The 19,686-nt window shown below is 41.1% G+C and overlaps 1 protein-coding gene across 4 annotated transcripts in view; it reads left to right on the top strand.

Annotated features, from left to right (window-relative positions):
* The first annotated feature begins 2,459 nt into the window (after positions 1-2,459).
* PSIP1 (PC4 and SRSF1 interacting protein 1) overlaps positions 2,460-19,686 on the top strand; it is a 33,807-nt gene continuing 16,580 nt past the window's right edge. The window contains exons 1-9 of one of the 4 annotated variants that reach the window (XM_065046166.1): positions 2,460-2,691; positions 3,219-3,399; positions 4,446-4,522; positions 8,745-8,883; positions 12,874-12,990; positions 15,751-15,855; positions 16,402-16,464; positions 18,593-18,731; positions 18,819-18,894. In XM_065046166.1, coding sequence (XP_064902238.1) covers positions 3,328-3,399; positions 4,446-4,522; positions 8,745-8,883; positions 12,874-12,990; positions 15,751-15,855; positions 16,402-16,464; positions 18,593-18,731; positions 18,819-18,894 — 788 coding nt within the window. In that variant the 5' untranslated portion in view covers positions 2,460-2,691; positions 3,219-3,327. Of the gene's footprint in view, positions 2,726-3,218; positions 3,400-4,445; positions 4,523-8,744; positions 8,884-11,746; positions 11,815-12,873; positions 12,991-15,750; positions 15,856-16,401; positions 16,465-18,592; positions 18,732-18,818; positions 18,895-19,686 lie in introns of those variants that run through there. The other 3 variants (XM_065046165.1, XM_065046167.1, XM_065046168.1) reach the window with 3 other exon arrangements.

The following is a 19,686-nucleotide window of genomic DNA, read 5'->3' as shown; positions in this document are numbered from 1 at the left end:
TCTTTAAAAAATTATTTAGTCACATTAAGTCTCTTTTGAAGAACACCCTACTTTTGTATGAAACAAAGTCATCTTGAGTTGCTTCCTTAATTTGGAAAAAAATAAGTATTTTCTGTACTCTTCACTGAGTTTGATACACGGTGCAAAACTTCTGATTCCTGAGAAATGTCATATTCAAAAGACTGTTTCCGAAGGCTGAGAAAATTTGAATGTCCTCAAGAGATTCCAAAAGCATTGCTTCAAAATTATGAACTTATTCAATCTGAGACAGAAGACAAAGGTAACTATATGATTAAACAGAGCAGGGACTTCACTAGGGGAATCTCTGCAGATTGTCAGTTCCTGCATAGCAAAATATTAATATACACAGTTTTTGCAGTAGTCAACACTTCCTCATCTAGGAAAAAATATGAAACTTTAAGTATTGCTGAAATAGGAATGATTCAGTACAGCAAAATAAAGCATTACTATCTGCCAATGCAGATATGGTTTCTACCACTTTCAAAGTTTTATCTTTCTCTAAACAATTTGAGATGTACAGTCTACCTGAGTATTACAGTTTTAATATAACTTTTGCCCCAAGTAGTCATCCACTTGTGCATAGGAAGAAAGGTTTTTTTCCTGTCTTAATATGTTGATGACCTTCTATTTTCTGATGAGCTCTTGTGTAAGCCTGTAGAAACTTGATATTTATGTCAGACATATGAACTTCACCACCTCCAAGAAAATCAGCCGAATTTGACTGGTTTAAAAGACTGAAAAACTGCAGTTTGTTCCTGCTCAACACCGCTGGAGTGAAGTTTTGCAGTTAACATACAGAAATGGCCTTTTTGCATTTGAGGAGAAAACAGCCTAGAATGAAGCACAACTTGCTCTGTGGCAGCTACAGTCGTTGTCTTGGGCCTGACTAGAGTTTCAGTATCAAAACTGAAAGCAGTAGATTCTTCTTAGACGGGCTTATCTCTGCAAGTAGCATGCATGGCAGCTGGCAGAAAACTGGCCTGTAAGACTTGTGCACCAGGCCACGCTCCAAGGACGAGCTCTCAAGCACGAAATGGTGAGGTCTGCACCTGCGAGACAACATAATTGTGTATGAAGTCACTTTTTATGCCACCACTATTACAGGTTGTGGCTCATTTTGGCACCCGGCTCGGCCATAAACGTACGGTGTATCTGAGTGGAACCATTCAGACAGGGCCATAGCGATCGGGCAGGGGTGCTTACGGCGATTAGGAATGGCGCATACTGGGATGCAGACAGAGATTCACGCAGAGACAGAGATCTTGTCCTGGAAAAAAGCACAGAGCCTGGCCAAGCAGAGAGCTGACCTAGGCTGCTTTCTTGTTTCACTGTTGACGATTTATAGGATTTACAGGTACAGGCCTGGACTAAGATGTTTACATAAGATGTTTTTCCATTAATTGTTACTAAAAACACACCAAACTCATGTGATGTTTGTCTTACTTTTTTTTCCACTCATTCACAGACCAGGCCCAAGGACATTCACACATCCCATGCACTTGGGGGCGGTCATCCGGCCCAGGATACCATTCTCACGAGCCTGGGCTACAACTCTTTACAATTATGAGAAACGTACTTCAACACAATCTGTCCAAGGCCCTTTATATTTTATTATGATCTGATTATGTTAGTATTATTTCTTTGACCGTCTAGATGGTCATGTTAGTATTGATCTTCCCTTATCATCCAGGTGTCTGGAACGGCACATCTTGCTTTCCCACATTTTTACTTTCCAACAGGTGCTGGTCGCTGGGTGAAGCCAAGAGAAACAAAAGCAGGTGAGGAGCACCCGGGGTGCACGAGTGGGTTTACGGTCGGCCGCGATGTGGGATCACAAGTCCGGGAACCGGAAGCCTCTGTGAAGGCACATGTGGGGCAGGAGAAACACAAGCCCGGTCCATTTTACAAACGAAAGCCGTGATCATTAACTGCTTGCCATCTGTGAATGGGCCGACATTCCCAGCTGGGAAGGGCGGGAAGGGCCCCAGCGCAAGGCCAGAGACTTGAGCGTTGGTGATAACGCCTCTGGGAGAGTACTTGTGACTGAAGCGGCGCATGGCCCCGGGCCAGGCCTGTCCCAGCGGGAAGCGAGGCAGCGCCGCCGGCGCCTGTGACCCCCGCTGCCACCCCACTCTCGGAGGAGCGCGGGGAGAAGCGTTGGTCGGACTCCCGGGGCCGGCCGCGGCCTGGGACGCGAGAGGAAGCGTGGCGGCACACAGCGGTGCCCCCGCCTCGCCTCATCCCGCCCTCTGCAGCCGCCGCTGCTACAGAAGGCGGCGGGCTGCGCTGGGCTGGGCTAGGCTGCGCCGGGCCGCATCGAACCCTCCTCTTCCCCCTCCTCCCGCCATCTCGCAGCGCCGCGACCGCCCCGCCCCCGCGGAAGAAGGAATGAGCCACTTCCATAACTGAGGGGAGCGCGACTGAATGAGGCTCGCGTCCTCTCTCCGTGCTTTGGGGCGGGCGGGCGAACGACTTCTTCTCGCGGCTGCCCCCATTCGCCTTCAGAAGCGGAGACGGGAAAAGCCAAGCCATCTGTTCTCAGCAGGCCCTGCGCTGTTTACCCTGGCACCCCCATCTCCCGGCTGCGGCGTGCCGCTTGGTACCGCCCGCCTGGCGGGAGGAGGGAGCGCGGCGGTGTCTCCTGCGGCGGGGCTGCTGCTGCAGGCGGAGGTGGGCGGCGGGAAGCGCGCTGGGCGCCAGCGCGGTGGGTAGCGAGGCGCCGGGCCGCCGCGAGGGAAGCAGAGAGGGCGGGCGGGCGGGCAGGCAGAGTTTTCCTCCCGGGCTTCCGCGCCATCGCGCCTTATATGTGGGGAGCGGGCGGGCGGTGCGCCCATGTGGTGGGAGCCGCGTCGACTGGGGAAGAGGGAGCTTCGGTTTAGCGGGCGAGCAGAGCCGAACCGTGGGGGCGGGCGGGCGAGCGAGCGAGTGGCGGGCAGGCGCTCCTGGCTGCGTGCGGCCTGGCCCGGCCCCGGTGGGTATGTGTGTGGCGTCGGTGCCGCGAACGCGCCGCGGGTGGGGGCTGCGGGCGCGGCCGCTGGGCTCCCCGGGGGCTTTCGGCGGGGCTGAGTGGCGGGCGCGGCGCGGTGCTCCCGGCTGCCGGTCGGGAGGCCGGCCGCCCTTGCGGAACCCGGTGTTGATGTCCCCTCTTGTGTTGTCCTTGTCTCCGCTCCCCCGCCCCGCTGTGTTTATCCCGGCAGCGGGACCTCGGGCGGCTGGCAGCGCCTCGGCGGCGGGGGCCGGCGGTGCAGAGCCCTCCCCTCGGCCCGATTCACCCGGCGGCAACGGGCGTCACGTCGGTGAGAAAACATGAGCCGAGATTTCAAACCCGGAGACTTGATCTTTGCCAAGATGAAAGGTTATCCCCATTGGCCGGCCAGGGTAAGCATCCCGCGGGCCGCAGCGCCCTCCTCCTGTTCGGTACCGGCGCCGCGCTCTCCCCCACCCGCCTCCCGCTGCCTTGGCTTTGTGTTGCAGGGAGGGTTTTCAGACACCTGTGGAGAGCAATGCGGCTAAACGGTGCTGCTCCTCCAGCCTCCTCCCGTGCGAGGGAGGGCACACCAGTGTTGGCGGGGCTGGAAGCAACTTCTGAACCACATTGCAGAACCTGTGCTCTGGTTTGCTGTTGCTTTACACTTGTCTGTAGGTCGCTTCTGCTGTAACAAATGGCCCTCTCTAGTAGTCGTTAGTTGTCCTGATTAGCATTAACAGCTTTTAGAATTGAAGACCACTGTATAGTGGTGTGATGCCAGAGCTGTGTGAGCACCTAGCTGTACAAAAATACTGTTCCCAAATAACTCCTCTTTTTTGTTTGACAAAAGAAAACTACGAAGTTATTGCAGGGTTATGCCTTAAAGTCAGCTATTTCTATGCTGCTTTCTGTAGGGTAAGCTAAGTGTTTGTGGTAAGTTGTCCAGTCCTTTTTCACATTCTCCCTGCTCCCTGGGAAGAAGCATGGCAAGTTCTGCGACTGCTGTAGGTTGTGGGAATGTAGATAAAAGACCGATTATGAGACACTTAGCTAAGAAAAGTTTATTAACATTTCCTTTTTGTAGCACTTGACATTTGGGCTTCAGCAAGTTACCAGCTCAGTGTAAGGGTAGGAAGTTGTGCTATTGCTTATGCTCAAGGAGGGATGGTATTTGCATGGAACTGAATTGTGGTTTTTACCTGTAGCACATCACATCTCTCCTTTTAAAGACAGTGTTGCTGTAACATGAGAAGTGCTGTCACTTCCTCTTGTTGCTAATACTGTCTTTCGTTCTGCTGTATTTTTTAACATATGGTTAAAAAAAGACCTTGAGACTGGCTTGACTTCTCTGTGGCTTTTTTTTCTTCTTTTTTTGATGCTTAACACTTTTACTTATTTGCCCCATGACTGTTCTTAACTGTTACTTGACTTTAATTATGGTCTGTCTCTTCCTTAGGTGGATGAAGTTCCTGATGGAGCAGTAAAACCTCCTACAAATAAAATGCCCATTTTCTTTTTTGGCACCCATGAGACGTAAGTATTTAAGGGTCATATTTTTTTCGTCATAGAATGCTGTGACAAGATGTTAATGGTTTGCCTGAAAGTAGTGTACTTTAAACAGTAGCAGCCTAGCTCTTTATAAATGTTTCTTTTGACAAGACTTTTGTTAAAGCTATGCAAAGAAATGATAGACCACAGCCATACCATATATACTTTCCTCGTCAGAAGAATAAAAAATCCTACCCACAGCGGTGGGATTGATAGGTTTTTCTTTCTTCGGTAATGGGCTTTAGTTATGGTTCTGTATATCCTCAAAATTATCAACAATATATTCTCAAATATACTGCCTTTATTTAATTCCCCCAGCTGTTTTGTTGGGTTTTTATAATATCTGAAAACACAGTATTGTTTTGATCTTGCCCTTGGTAATGTGTGTCATAGTGGATTGTACAGACATTTTGTGAAGTTTTAAAGTTTTAAATAAATTCAGGGATGCAGATTGAGGGAGGCAGAAATAACTCCTTATCTAAAGCTTTAAAAATACCTTTGCAAATTTTGGGAAACATCATGGCCGATTTTAAACTTAGCCTAGGCTCCTAAGATGTTCTTGGGTTTGGAGGTCTTTTTTTTTTTTTTTTTTCATTTTTTTTAATTTGTAGTTTACATGGATAAATTTGAAGTGTCTGTTCCTCCCTCTTTGATATTCTTACAAAAGTTTTACTGCGATCTGGCTTTTGTTAGGCTGTAGGTTCAGGGTTACTATGTTTCAGAGATCCATACAACATCAGATAAACTTGCCTCTTTAATATACATTACAAGGTACAGTATGTTCCATGGCACGGCTGTCTTGTAGCATTTGTTCTTTAAGCATGTCACCTACTTTGTGCTCCTTAGAGTGGTAACAGGTGAAACTCCCTTGCTTCTTGATCTTACTTATTGTTGCTTGCAGCAGATACCTGTAAGTAACAATAGGAAGGGGCAGATCAGGTGGAAAAGGAGAATGCCGTTCCATGGCATGTGATTTTTGTTTAGGTTTGTGGCTATTGTCACTGTTTAAGTGACAATTACTGTCACTGTTTAAGTGACAATTAGTGATCTATCAGGAATGAGGTAGAACTGACAATTTTCTGTACTTTGTTCATGGGAATTAAAATAAATTGGGTAAACTTTATCTTTGCTGTGCTTCTCATAGTTCAAGTTACACGCCTGTTCACAGTTAGACACTACCTGTACAGCCTACCTTACTGTAAGTAGTGGTAACTCTAAAAATCCAGATGATTAGTTTAATCATGCTAAAAAGTATTTGTGGAAGTACACTTTCCCCCCACTCCCCCTCTGCTGAGAACTATGTGGCAGCTGCATGTGTGCACAACCCCCTCTTCCCCAACACCTCCCCCCTCTCCTGCAATGGGGCATGTTAATGGCTCTTATTGTGAGATCCAGACTAGAGTCAAGAGAGGAGGTGGTGCACCAGCCACAGTAGGGGGGTGCTGCTGCTGAGACCCCTCCCAGGACTGGGACGCCGTCTAAGGTAACCTCCCAAAAAATGGGACTGCCTCATCTCCGCGTGTGGGTGAGTGATAACTTAGATATTTCCTCACCAGATAAGCGAGTGTATTAAGTAATTCCTCACTGCTTGGGTGGGCGTTTTCCTCACTAGACACGTGAGTGTATTCCATGCTTATATTTAAGCACATGTATTTTCTTAAATAATTCCTTGTCAGATTCAGGCAAGCTTGTATTCTTAATATAATTCCTCACTAGACATTTGGGTGTATTTGTTTCCTGGAGTCAGTGATGGCTCTGGCGTTGTTTTTGGTGAACCACGTGTATGTACACTGTGGATCTCCATTATTCTTATTTTGCTCTACCCCAAATAATCTCATCAAGCTGATATCCGAATCTGTATTTTATGTTATCGGGGTACTAACTGATTTTATAAACCCTGTTTCTAATTGGTTGTTTTCCCGGACAGAATAGGAGCCTGTTTTGGACCTTGTTGTCCGCCTAAAACTAACTTCGGAGTCCCTCCCTGACAGTATTGTATAAAGGATGATGTTTTCTACCTGTGTGGACAGTTACAGTAGGAAAGGAGGAGCTATGGGGAAAAAAAAAAAAAAAAAAAACAAGACTTGCTTGGCAATAATTCTTACCTTATTTTTAGGAATAATACTAGTTCAGCTTTGCAGATTACTATAAACAATTATAAAATTGTACTTTGGTTGCCATTGCTGATTTTTCTCTTAAGGTTTGTCAAAACACAACTAAATGTGTTGCCACCTGGGTGCAGTGAACAGATAAATGCTTTGGGAATTTGTTTGGGGTTTGTTTTGTTTATTTCTATACTGTCTTAATGCAGCAACAGTGCCCTTTCCTAAAAGAGGGTAATAAAATAGATACTAGTTTAATAAAAGCTTTATTTGTGCCTGCTGTGCCAGTAAATGACATCACTGAAAATTTTGGTTGGTCACTGACAAACAGAAGGTTATACTGAACTCTGCTTTCTGGACTCTGTGTATTATTGTACTCTCTCTTCGTTTGTTTTTCTTGTTTATTTTTGGTTTTGGTACATTGGGGTTTAACTGCAGCAACCCAGTACAATACATGGCTTTTTCACAGTAGCAGGTTCTTGGTGTTCCTTCAAAGCCTCAGCAATGTGGGTAGAGGCTTATAGACCTTGGAAAAACGCTTCCCCTCAGGGGTTAAGAAAGAAGGGATGCAATATTTACTGTTTTCTGTCTCTCAGAGTTTGTTTTTCTCCCTCTCTGTCCTTATGGTCTGGTTAATTAGGCTTTGCAGGTGCATTTTTCCCACACTTGCTGAATCCTCCTCTAACCATGTATAACAAAGAGGTGGGTGATTGGGAGTCTCATCTGCCACAGTGACTTACTTAATACTTTGTACGCATAGGTGAGTGTTTTACTGCTGGAGTAGGAAATGCTTAAGCTTTCTAGATGATGATATGTTCCTTTTTGTTTGTTTGTTTAGTAGGATGTAATTTTCAAGTGGATTTTTTAAAGATGATGAAGAAAATAGGAGAGTGTAGCTTAGAAGTGTCTGTTTAACTTTTCCATGAGCTTACAGGTTAAAAAGCAAGTACCTGCAACTTTTCATATAGTTGGATCTAACAAATACACAATCAGACAAAGCCTGTGTCTAGGCACTGAGTGAAAATAACAATGTACCACGAAAGTTTTGTTTTTTCTCTGTTAGCAGCCTATAGATAGCCTCAGTGAAATCCTAACTTGAAAGGTTGTGAAAGGAGAGCAGGAATTAAACAGTCTTTGATGTTCTTCAGCATAAACCACAATATTGGTTCTCCGCAATATGTTACCTTGTTTTCCCGAGTCTGACTTAGAGAATACTGTGGATACTGTGACTTCGGTACATGAGAAAAACTACTAGGCTGAAAGCATTAGGCAGCTTACAGCAGAGGTAGTACTATGCAGGAGTGTTTGTCTGACAAAGATATGCAGGCAGTGTTAAGACTTCTACTATGAGAGTAGCTTAAATACCAAAAAATATGAGTGTACTTCACGAAGAAAAAGATAGGGGGAGAAGCTTAAAGAACAATCTAAAGATTTTATTGGTTAAGTTTAATAAATCAAGTGATGAGGTCCTGTTGTCACACACTGAAAGCTACTGAATTAATGCTGGATTACATAGCATACTTACAAAGACATTGACAGTAAGTGTATTGAAGTGTTGGTTTTTAGTGTCCAATCCACTAAAAAATATAAAATTTTCTATTTTAACTGGATTATATTCAATTTAAGGACTTGGAAAGATTTTATTTCTTAGCTTAGAGCCATTTAATCACCTTTAAATCTCCTTTTTTCTTGCCTTACATGGTCCAGAGTCAAGGATTCTTTCTTCTTAATGTTAAAGCCTGACTTTTTTCATGAAGGAAGCAATCGCTCTTTCTGTTTGTTTGCAGACTACTTATTTTTTTAATTGTTTTGGTTCAGAGTAGTTGGTTATTCTATCAACTGCAATCTTAAGATGCAGCTGTTTCTTGCCCAGACGTTCAATATCCTGGGAAGGAGGATGTCCGTATGTGTGGTGGCAGTGATGGGAAATTCAGGATGTTGATGGCAACAGTGGAGAAAACTAAAGACGCTTATGTAGCAGAATTAGTTGTTGCAGTAGTAATGAATTTAATGTCTTAATAACATTTGTCGGTTACTTCTTGTCTGAAAAGACTAACCACTTAAAACGTGAGATTTTGTTCTTTTTTGTTCCTTCTTTTCTCAAGGGCATTTTTGGGACCAAAGGACATATTCCCTTACTCTGAAAATAAAGATAAATATGGCAAACCAAATAAAAGAAAGGGTTTTAATGAAGGGTTGTGGGAAATTGACAACAATCCCAAAGTGAAGTTCTCTCATCAACAGGTGAGTTGTGCAGAATCTCTAAATCTTTATTGCTATATTCTTATGCGGGGGGAGGAAGGCGATGAGCGTTTCTCTGCTGTAGGGTAATGAATTATAACTGTTGTTCATTTGCGGGTTAGACTGTTCTTGGGGCTTCTTTTTGTTTTCAATTTTTTTATTTTTAATTGAACTGTAGCATTAATAGCATAACAAGAGATGGGGGCATTGTTTAACTGGGGATATCAGTTTATTACAGTAAGTTCATGAGGGATCATGTTGACACTTTCAGAGCACAAGACTAAAAGTTAAATGCTTTTTACAGTACCCATCAAGTTTTTCTTGCAACTATAGGTATTTATACTTATAACTGTATTTGTTCACCGTACAACTACACTTGCAATGTGTTAGTTTTTTTGAATCTCAGTCACTAGTTCTTGCTGTCCTCTAAACCCGAGTGCTTTTTCCCACAAATATCCTTGTAAGATTTCAGTACCCGCTGTCTTAATGCATTTTCCTTCTAGTGGTTGGAAGCAATGCAGTGCTTGCCTTTTGCCCCCAAACTGTCACATGACTTGTTTGATTCAGTTTTGTCTGCCAGTAGTTCCGAATTTCTTGCTCTCTTGGTAAATCTTCCAAGCTCAAACTGGAGGTACGCAGTGCTGCCCGTCCATATTTAATCTGAAGACAAATTGTCTTGCTCATTTTGTCTTTGTCTACACGCTCTGAACATTTTGTAGCCTTTTGATTTTGCTGTGTACACTGGACTCTGATCACATACTAGGGCTTCTAGGCAATGCTGCAGTGATATAAAAAAGAATTGGTCTAACTTGGTATTACTTGCTGCTCTGACATGACATGCCAGACTGCCATTTCACTACCAGTTAATCCCTGCTTCATAAGATATCCCAGGTCACTGTGTTTCTAGTTTGGAGGAGAAAGTGGGTAGAGTTAAGGAGTTTCTGAGGTAGAGTATAAGATGATATACTCCAGATGTACACCTTTTCTGCTCTGGGATATGGAAAGATGATCATGTCCTCATCACAATGGGAAGGACTGTATCAATAAGGGGCAGATTCTTTCTGCTACTGTAAAATATGAGTTGGAATACCTTCTTGCTGTTCTTTATGTGTCAGTTTAGGAGAGATTCTATGGATGGCTGAGGCAGTTCTGAACCGTAACTGAGTTGTATGTTACCAGTCATTCTAACAAGGTGAAAATCTGGTTATAAACAAACAACAGTAGCGAGCTTGTCTAATATTTTGTTTCACAGCAGGAATGAGTAACTTAATTAAGCAGTGTTCCTGGTTGCTTTCATAGCATCTCAGACATTCCTAAATATGTTCCCACTTGGAAAAACTGAAAATGTGCTGCCTAGAGATACATACAGTTTTTTTCAGTCTAGCAGCTTTTCTGCGTGGTGGTCCTTTCCATCTTTTGAGTTCCACTGAGATACTTCACTTCAGCTTGGATGATGGCTCTTTCACAGGCTATATTTGACATTCTGTAAAATAAATCAGGATGTAAAACAGGCCAGGTAAGGGTTACTGGATCTGAAATAAAACTGCCAGTAAGGGTCTTCTTCAGAAGTAGTTTCTTTGAGCATCTTTGATATCAAGTCAGTCATGGATCTTTCATGTTTTTTCACCAAGCTTTTTGGATTTAGTTCTTAGGTTTGAACTATTATGTTACTGTTCTGCCAAAGGTTATAGATATGGAGGAACATTCTACTTTTTCAAGAATAAGAACATCTTTGATATTTGGGGTTTGTTTTTGTTTTACTCATTCCAGCTTATATGCTGAAATGAGCTTTATTTATACAGTACTCTACAAGATAACATACAGCTCACAGTGATGAAACTTCAAAGATACCATATTTCATGTTCTTGTTAGTTCCCTTGGCGTTTGGCTATGTTGCAGCTCTCCTGTTCATGAGGATGTTGCCTTTAGCATCGTATTCTCAAAGCTGGAGGAACAAGTGTGCACAGTTTGTCCATCCTAGTAATATGAGAAGGATGCTTGTCTGGTTGGTAACAGTGTCTGTGGCTGTCTTCATTAACAGCTAAGGGTGTTTTGAAGGGTAGGACTTCTAGATCTTCATTGCAGAAGGAAGTTTAAGAGTGCTTGTTGTAGATAAACTCCCAATAAAATTGTCTATGGAGAAGCTTGTACCTGTTTCAAGGGTAGCAGAGTGGTTGTAATTAGCTTCTGAGGTCAGTTTGGCACGATTTAGCCAGTTCACATAATTTTTTTGTTACCTGTTGTGGTAACAAGAAACAAAGATAAACCCTTACAGAAACACACCTCAGCTTCCTCCAGCCCCCTCAGCGCACATCCCTGTCAGTCTCTTGGGTGGTGCGGCGGCAGCACAGGAGGCTGAAGTGGTGTGTCCCGGCGACTTTGCTTTTGCTGTTCCTTGTTTCTTGCTCAGCGGATTGGGCACGGGCTGCTGTGCCCTTTGTCCCTGCTGCGCCTCCGCTCAGGCAGCGGGAGCTTGCCTTGCAGCGTCCCCCGGGCTCTGGCGCCTCTTCTGCCGCAGCGTTCCTCGTCCCCTGCTCAGGCCTCTTGCCGGTGCCCGGGCACCCCCTCGGCCGCCTCCCCAGCCGCTCCGGGCGCCGCTCCGCTCCTCAGTGGCTCCTCCCGCTCGCTCGGGGGCGCTGTTGGGCGGGTCCGTTGCCGATCCAGCTGGCGCCGGTTGTGGCCGGTCCCGGGCGGGTGCGGGAGCGCAGCGGGCAGGCAGCCGGTGGTCTCCGGGTGAAGGCAAGTAGTTGCTTAGGAAGACTGAGAGAAGAGGTGACGTAAGTGTACTGATGAGTGAAGACACTGTTTTTTCCAGTACTTTAAAGCAGAATAGTGTGTTACAGCCTGTTAATATGTTGCAGTATTCAGTACACATTGGCAAATGGACAGATTTTTCGAGCTGAGGTCTTGCAGTGGATGAATATATATCTTAAGGTATTCCTTGATCTCTGTATTTGTTCCACATACAATTCTTTGATTTTTAAAAAAGATTCTTGGAGTTAAGCACGGTAGCAGGGAGGACAGCCTAGTTGCCAGAGCCTAAAACTTGGGCGTGAGCAGATAATTTTGTGTTTGGCCACACAGCAGGTAAGGTCAGAGGGGAGTGGGCGCTCACATGGAGATGTTGGCAAAATTAAGCTTTTATTCTGGATACAAGATTAAGTGACAGACTTGTCAGCTATTCATATAAAGGGATTCACTTGCTATTTTTTCCCTTTTTTCCTGTCCTTTTACTGGGCATATTTTGTCTTGGTAAGCCCTTCTGAGAGCAAGCTTTTCTGTTTAACTGCCAGAACTGGCTGGAATGTTCTGAAAGCAGTATTTATACTTTGCAGATGTTGCTGGTAACAGCTAGTAGGGGAGGCGGAGGGCATAAGGGTGCTTGTGGCTAGGGCTTAAATCCAAAACCACTTCCTCAGTGGGGGAAAAATTAAAGTCAGGAGGGTTCTGCCAGCTTTGTTTGGAGGAGCTAGTATTTAAGAGTGAGACTGCTATCCACAATGTAATAGAATAAAGAGTAATTTTGTCTTTACCTTCTCTGTTTCCATGTTTTTAACTTAAATTATTTTGCCTTTACTATATTTTTTTTTTCTGCTTGTGTTTTCACCCAACAGATAGTTAGTTGGCTCACTTAGGATTGATAGCTTATTTAAAAATGCACTTGTTGACAGTAGCATCACAAGTTGTCTTTGACCAAAAAAAACCATTTTTTTATTAATTATACATCAGAAAAATTTCACAATGCTGTATTTTTAGTGTGAAAATAAGCTATCATAGCATTAGAGCTTGAAAGTTTGATAATGAAAACGCAATTTAAACTGAAAAGTGTGGAAATTAATAAGATATATTTTAGTATTTTTGCAGTACTAATGCGGGTTTCCTTAGAATGATGTTTTCTCTGGTAATGTACGGGTGGCAGAACACCTCTCAGTTTCGTTATTCTGTAGTTCAGGAAGTAATTTAGGTGTCATTTTTGATGTTTTTGTATTAAAGTCCCATCCAGCTGTTAATACTGCTATCAAAGAAACAGTTCAAGAAAGCAGTCAGGAGCCTCCTGAGGGGAGTGAAGAAAAGGCAGGAGCCAAAAGAAGAAAGTCTTCTATCCCAAAAGTAAGAGAATGAATTCTTGTTCTACCAGAAATGTTTTTAAGCCAAAATTGTATTGCCAGATTTTTACTAAAGTGCTTGAACAGCATTTTACTGTTGTGACTGCTTTGCTTTTGCTCCTTTTCAGATGTACATATAGTAGTATTCTTGTGCTTCTGTATTTCTTTCGTACTGTATGTGGTTTTGAAAATTGCTTTCTTGGCCAGTCTATATTTCTAAATTGTAATACACTTAAACTGAATTCATACAGTACTTCCTAGGCAGAAGAGGTTGAAGTGATCATCAAGGTTTAGCTTTAAGTTTCCCTTTCTGTTTTTGGAGACTTCTTAATATCATGGGCAGGTATGACTGTCTCTTTCAATTACAGCAGTTTTTGTTGAAAAGCCTAACAGAGCTTTGGGTTCTGTCTGGGCCGAAAGGGTTCTTCATTGTATTTACCTGAACAGATTATAAGGTTGAATTAGGCCATACTCCTGATGAACTAATTAGGATATAAATGGATAGAAAGGATTTCATAGCTGTATCAATTGAACTCCTGAGTCAGGAAATTATTTGAGTAAATTGATATACAGTAGTTTATACAGACAGTTTAGCTTCTTTGCTTTGTAAATGTATGCATACCTTAAAATCCTTCTGAAACAAGATGGTTTTCTTTAAATATATTGTATCCATACTAAGAAAACGCATTTCTGTGAAACATCTGTGTTTCAGCTTACTTGTGCTTTTTGTGAACCTTCCTAGCTTACTGTATACATTATGTTAGCAGTGTAGAACACTTGTTTGAACTTTCTCTGCCCTTGGATGTTTAGATTTGTTCACTATGGGGTTATTTTTCATATCGGATGGGAGAGATGTTGTTTGTCATCTCTTCTCAGTTTTTTTTTTAAGGAAAATAGAATCCTAAAAAGACAAAAATTGTGATGCAGGTGGGATTTATAAGTTTATGGTATCTCATTTATTTTTAAGTTATTTCTGGAAATAACTACTCTACAGGATGAGCAGTGCCCTTAAATGGTCAAACCGTTTTGAGTAGACAATTCTGGTTGTCCTTTTTAGTATCTGCTGAGATTTAATGTAGTTCTTCTGTAGGTGTAGCTGGCTGTCCTTTAGTATTGATTCACAGTTCCAACTGACAGATTTGCAATGTGTTAAATATATGGTTGATGTTCTTCATGTAGGATTAGTGTCTAGTAGCTGTAGTAACTTGTAACTTGTGGGATTTTATGTTTTTGTAGTGTTTTGTGGGTTTTTTTCAAGAGGAAAAAAGACCTTTGGCAATACACTGATAGATGATGTTTAGAGTTGAAAACTGCAGTTATTGATGGGTAATATCTCCCAACTTCTTACTGCTTAGAGTGTTCCCTAATTTAGTATTTCCACATGTGGGTCAGTGTGATTGCATCCTATCAGCTATACATGAGGAGTGCTCTTCAATATGTAATTTCCTGGTCATATTAGTAAAAACAGTGTTGTTCTTGCCCATGCATCCTGCTGGTAAAGGCATTGGTTCCCCAGTATTTGCTACTGCAAGGGAGAACCTTATTTTAAACTGGGCTGATTGATCAGTTTACCTCACTGAATTTATGCAGCAAGCAGCATGTGCTAGTGAGAATGGCACTGACTTAAGCTTCCTTTTTCTCCTAAAAAGTGTTTCCAGGCTGTCCTGGGCTGGCTTTGTGAAAGAGAAACAGTGAGACATAAGAGCCATTAAAATGCAAAGATCAAATGGAAGCTCCTGACTGGGTTCTTTTACATAGATTTCTGTAATTAGTCTCCCATCAGTTACAGTTCAAGGCACAATATGGAGGAAATTTACTCTTGCTCCTTTTCTTGTGAGACAAATGTAGCTAGAGCATTCTTTTAACCTGTGATTGTACTCTGGTTTCTTGTGATTTTATTGTACATGTGATTCTTCTGTCTTTAAGTTGTAATTTATAAAAAGACTGAGTGATATTACATGTCTTCAAGTAATTAGAAATATTGCATTAAACCCTTGTGCCTGAGTTGCTTTATTCTGTGTTGAAATTTTAACAACTCTAGCTACTTTAAAAGAGAATTTCACAAAAGGTGCTTGCAAGTGGGACAAGGTAAAATGCTAAAGTTGAGACAATGAACTGAAGATCCCAAACCATGCATATACATAGGCTGCAAGGAAATGTTAATTATTTTCAAATAAGTTGTTACATACTCTTGATTTTTCAAGTCTTAACTGCTCGCCTAAAACAAAACCTAGTATTTTAAGGTTAAAAAAATGGAGGAAAAAAAAAGTCTAGATGCCACCGCTTATCACTAACTACTGTCTCACATAAACCATCTTGTTTAGTGTCTTGCTTACTACATTGTCTTTGTTTAGCAGGGTGTTAGTCTTCATTAAATATAGTCTCGGTAACTCGGATATCCATCTGTACATGTAGATAAACAAAGATCCAGATGAATCTTGAATGTTGGAATGAAGGCTTAGAAGTACTCATGTTATGGTGATATGGTGAAAAAAATGCAGTTATCATTAACACAAAATGGAATTGAAGTTTCACCATAGTACATGGCTGTATTTTGACCCATTCTGACAACTGTCTGCAATCATGTACTGGAGAACAGGGTCCTGTCTTAGGCTTTTAATGTGTGCCTCAGAAAAGAGTGTATTTACAGATTTAAACTATTTAAAGTGAAAAGCAGCCTGATGATTAATCGTGTGTTCTGTTTTCACTGTGAAATACCATTTAATGCCTTTTTTTTTTTTTCACTCTCTGACTCCCTTTGCAGTTATCACCTAAAGGGGATAACTTACCTTCAGAAGCTGAAACAGAAGAAAAGGAGATGGATGCTTCAAAGGAAGATGATCTACCATCTGAAAAAAACAATAAAGAAGTATGTGAAAGCTCTTTCTATGTACTATGGAACATTTTAATATTATGTCTATTGATGTAAATCTATTACTAAGAAGCTACAGTTATTACTGCTGTGACAGTCTCAGGAGCTCTTTAATTTTATAAAACTCCCTATATGTTCACTCATGTTTATATTGAAACTTTCATCAGAGAGGAGACTTTTAGTCTGGCTTCTCTGGAAGCTCAACTAAAACAGGTGGAACAGTGTTGTTTTAATAACTTACTCTGTATTGCAACAGCAAATATTAGTATTTAAAGGACTAGATAAAGAGTTCACACAGACTAAAACATGACTACATATCTTTACTTAAAACCAAGTCTTATTTAGTGCTTTTTTTCTTGTATTTCAGAAAAAAAAGAACCTGATTACCACATAATCAGGATTTCAGTTATGTAAAAGCAGGAGGTGTCTTCATATGTGTTACAGGTCTTCTTATGTTCCTGAGGCTTCAGTTGTGAAAAAAACTTTATTTAAAATCAAGCTTTGTTTTGTTAAGACTCTTAGCACCATTGTTAATCTTCACAGGATGTAGCAAAAACGAATGATGCTTCTATTCCTAAAGTTGCTAGAAGAGGAAGAAAAAGAAAGGTAACAATATATTTAATTACTTTATTTACTGGAGTCTTTGGATGTGATGATGCTAGATACTATTTTCTTTAATGACAGATTATGCATAAATTTAGGTGCTTAACACCCTCCTCCTCCCCTCCTTTCAAATGGCTGAAAGATTTGTAGAAACAGGAGTTTTCCCAGAGGGTGTTTACAAGTCATAATTCTGTTTGAGCTAAAGGCAGAGTAGGTAGTTCCCAGATCTTTTCCATAACAGTCCATTGCAAATAAGAAAAAACAAGAAATATACTGTTGCTAAACCACTAACAAAATAGGTAGTTTTGAAGCTCTGAAGAATTTCGTCATTACACTGAACTAACACCTATAATACTCCACCTCTTCCTGAGATTGTGATTTTGTGGTCTCCTCAACCTGGGAAAAATTTGAGTTAGTTTGAAAGAGATTGTTCCAGCTGCTGGCTCAGCCTTAATGTTCATGTGCTCACACAGGAAACCAGATCAGGGCACTAAGCCAACGAAAAGCTGGATTAGAGTGGGACAAAGTTTCAATTTTAACTTGAAACCACTTATATTGTAACATTAGTGCTGACAGCAGGGATGGGATGAGTGCAAGGCAACTGTGATCTTTGTCACAGTTAAGTAGCATGCTGAGTTTGATTTGCTTCATGAAAAAAGATATGTTTGGATGCTCTTACAAAAATGACTTGAATATTTAAAAAATAGAATTTGAAGACTATCTTCTTTTAAAGTAAGTTTAATAAAAATAAACCTAAAATAAAATTTAAAGAGATCTTCTAGTCTGAAACAGCAAGAAGTTGAAAGGATGTCTGTGACTATACGTGTGATTTGAGCTTGTAAATGGGAGAGAAGGCTCACAGGTGACACACACACACACACAAAATCCTGTTATTTTTCAAAATGCACTCAAATCCTATGGTTTGGTGTGTTTGTTTTATTGAGTTGAGTTGGTTTTGGCATCATAAGACACTGCAGGCCTAAGAAGATTTCCTCTGTCACATTTACTAGCTTTACGTGACACAAGTTGTGTTTGGCATGTGCTGTGTGTGGCAAAGGGCTTAACCAGATATTTACATTACTATGGGCCATTGTTGAACAGAAAACCAATATTTCCAGGGTTGTGGTGTGTGCTTGTCCCCAGAGAAGGGGACTGGCTCTGCAGTTGTGTGACTGAAGGCATTTTTTGTTTGCATTAAGAATCATGATGCTTCCATGGGCTTGTAAAAAAAACCCAAAACATTCTAACAGGTATTTTTCTGTGTTCATTTAAACAGTCTTTCTGTAGATGGAAAGCACAGTTAATATGAGAGATGTACCTCTACTGTATTCTGGATTTAAGTTTGTATTTTTTTTTTTTAAATTGCCTTTTGTTATAGGTGCACACGAAGAATATTGAGATAACTATGCATTTGCCTATAACTTTTCTGTTGCTCATAGCTTGTGCTCCTCCATCCAGCATGCTTAAATTCTGTGAATATATTCTCCAGTTGGGTTCTTTCTCAGTTCTTTGTATGTATGGATATGGAATGTTTCTGCATAGAGACATGCATCCTTTCATCAAGATCTTCTTTTGTCTTAAGTTCTATCTGTCTTTACAACCCAAACCTACTAAAATGACTATGTCGATGGAGGTCATGTCTGGTTATCGTGGGTCAACATATTAATACAATTTCTCATTGTGAATAATTTGCTATAGGGCTAGGATCAGGTGTTTTTCTGAATAGCTCCATCTACTGGCTATGCAACTAGGGGAGATGATAGTATCTAAATGAAGAATATTTGTATATGGGGGGTGGGAAATGAACTTACCTGCTTAAAACTGGGTTTTGGCATGTGGTTATGGTGATCTTAAAAACAGTTACAAGTAGTATTTTTCCTTTGTCATACCAAGAAGAATCAGCTGGTTGAAATTATGTGAAACATTACTGTATCAGGTAGTGATGGTATGGAAAAGTTGCAATTACTGATATTTAAATATAATCTGTTACTAAATTTGGAAGCTTTTTTTATGTGTAGAAACAGTACTGTAGTAGTGCATTTCTAGAAGTTTAAAACTGTTGTTTGAGAAAATAAATGAGAAATTGGTGCCCTGTGTTTGTTTTACTTCTCAAATTAATTCTTTAAATTAGGCTGAAAAACAAGCTGAAGCTGAGGATGCAGCAGCAGTGACAACAGCAGCAGTGGCAGCAGCAATGGCAGTAGCAGTGGCAGCAGCAGCTCCTGCGCCGGTGTCTCCAAAAGTAAGCCCCAAAAGAGGAAGACCAGCAGGTAACTTTAAAATAAGTAAGAATCTTTCCTCATATACAAGGAGGCTGGTGGCTGTGGACTAACCTGTTATTTCTATATAAATACTAGCTTCTGAAGTAAAAGTTCCAAAACCAAGAGGGAGACCCAAGTTGGTGAAACCACCTTGTCTTTCAGAGAGTGACTCGTGAGTTTTTCTGTTTGTTTCTTATTATAAAGCTGCTTTAATGTAAACTGTGGTGTTCCTTATATGAAGACTTCATAATAAGTACTGAGTTCCTGACAGGTTTTTGCCCCTGTAGTGTTCATTATGAGTTACTGTTTGCTTTGATGTTGTTATTTACTGCTCAGGTTATTAATATATAGTAACTCAACTTAGTACATTTGTGGAACTAGAGACAGAAGATATTTACACTCCTAACTTGTAAAATCTGTGCAAAATTCCTATAATTGTACACTGGGTGAAGAGGAAAAGTTGTTTATTAAATACAAGATCATGCAAAACTGTAGTATTGAATTTCTTTTACGTTTTTGTTTCAGAAATCTCTTCTGATGGAATTCCGACACTATCTGTAGCCTACATTTTGTTTTTATCCTCTTCAGTTCTTGTGTCAAGCCCTTAGTGGTAACTGGAGGAAAAGTCAAGCATTAGTGTAGTTTTCTATAGATTAGCAGATACACAGTTTCAGTGCATGTACATCTTAAATAAGTGTACTTTGTAAAACTAGTTTATAGTGTATGCACTCTTGGACCTGCAGAACCGTGTGTGGAGGACTTCTGAGCATTAACTTTTCTGGTTTTGAATCCATGCACATATATTAATGTTAGCTTCTTCGGGGCTCTCACTTTTTTTGTTTTTTTGTTTTTTTGTTTTTTTTTAATAGGTAGTTGTCTCTAATTCTACAAAAATACTATTTTTTGATGAGTCATTAAATGAACAAAGAGTGAATTAACTTCATAACTTGTGATATTCCGTGGT

The sequence above is a fragment of the Columba livia genome, chromosome Z (assembly GCF_036013475.1).
Source record: "Columba livia isolate bColLiv1 breed racing homer chromosome Z, bColLiv1.pat.W.v2, whole genome shotgun sequence".
NCBI lineage: Eukaryota > Metazoa > Chordata > Aves > Columbiformes > Columbidae > Columba > Columba livia.
The sequence above is the reverse complement of the archived record's forward strand: the minus strand, read 5'-3'. Positions and strand labels throughout refer to the sequence as shown.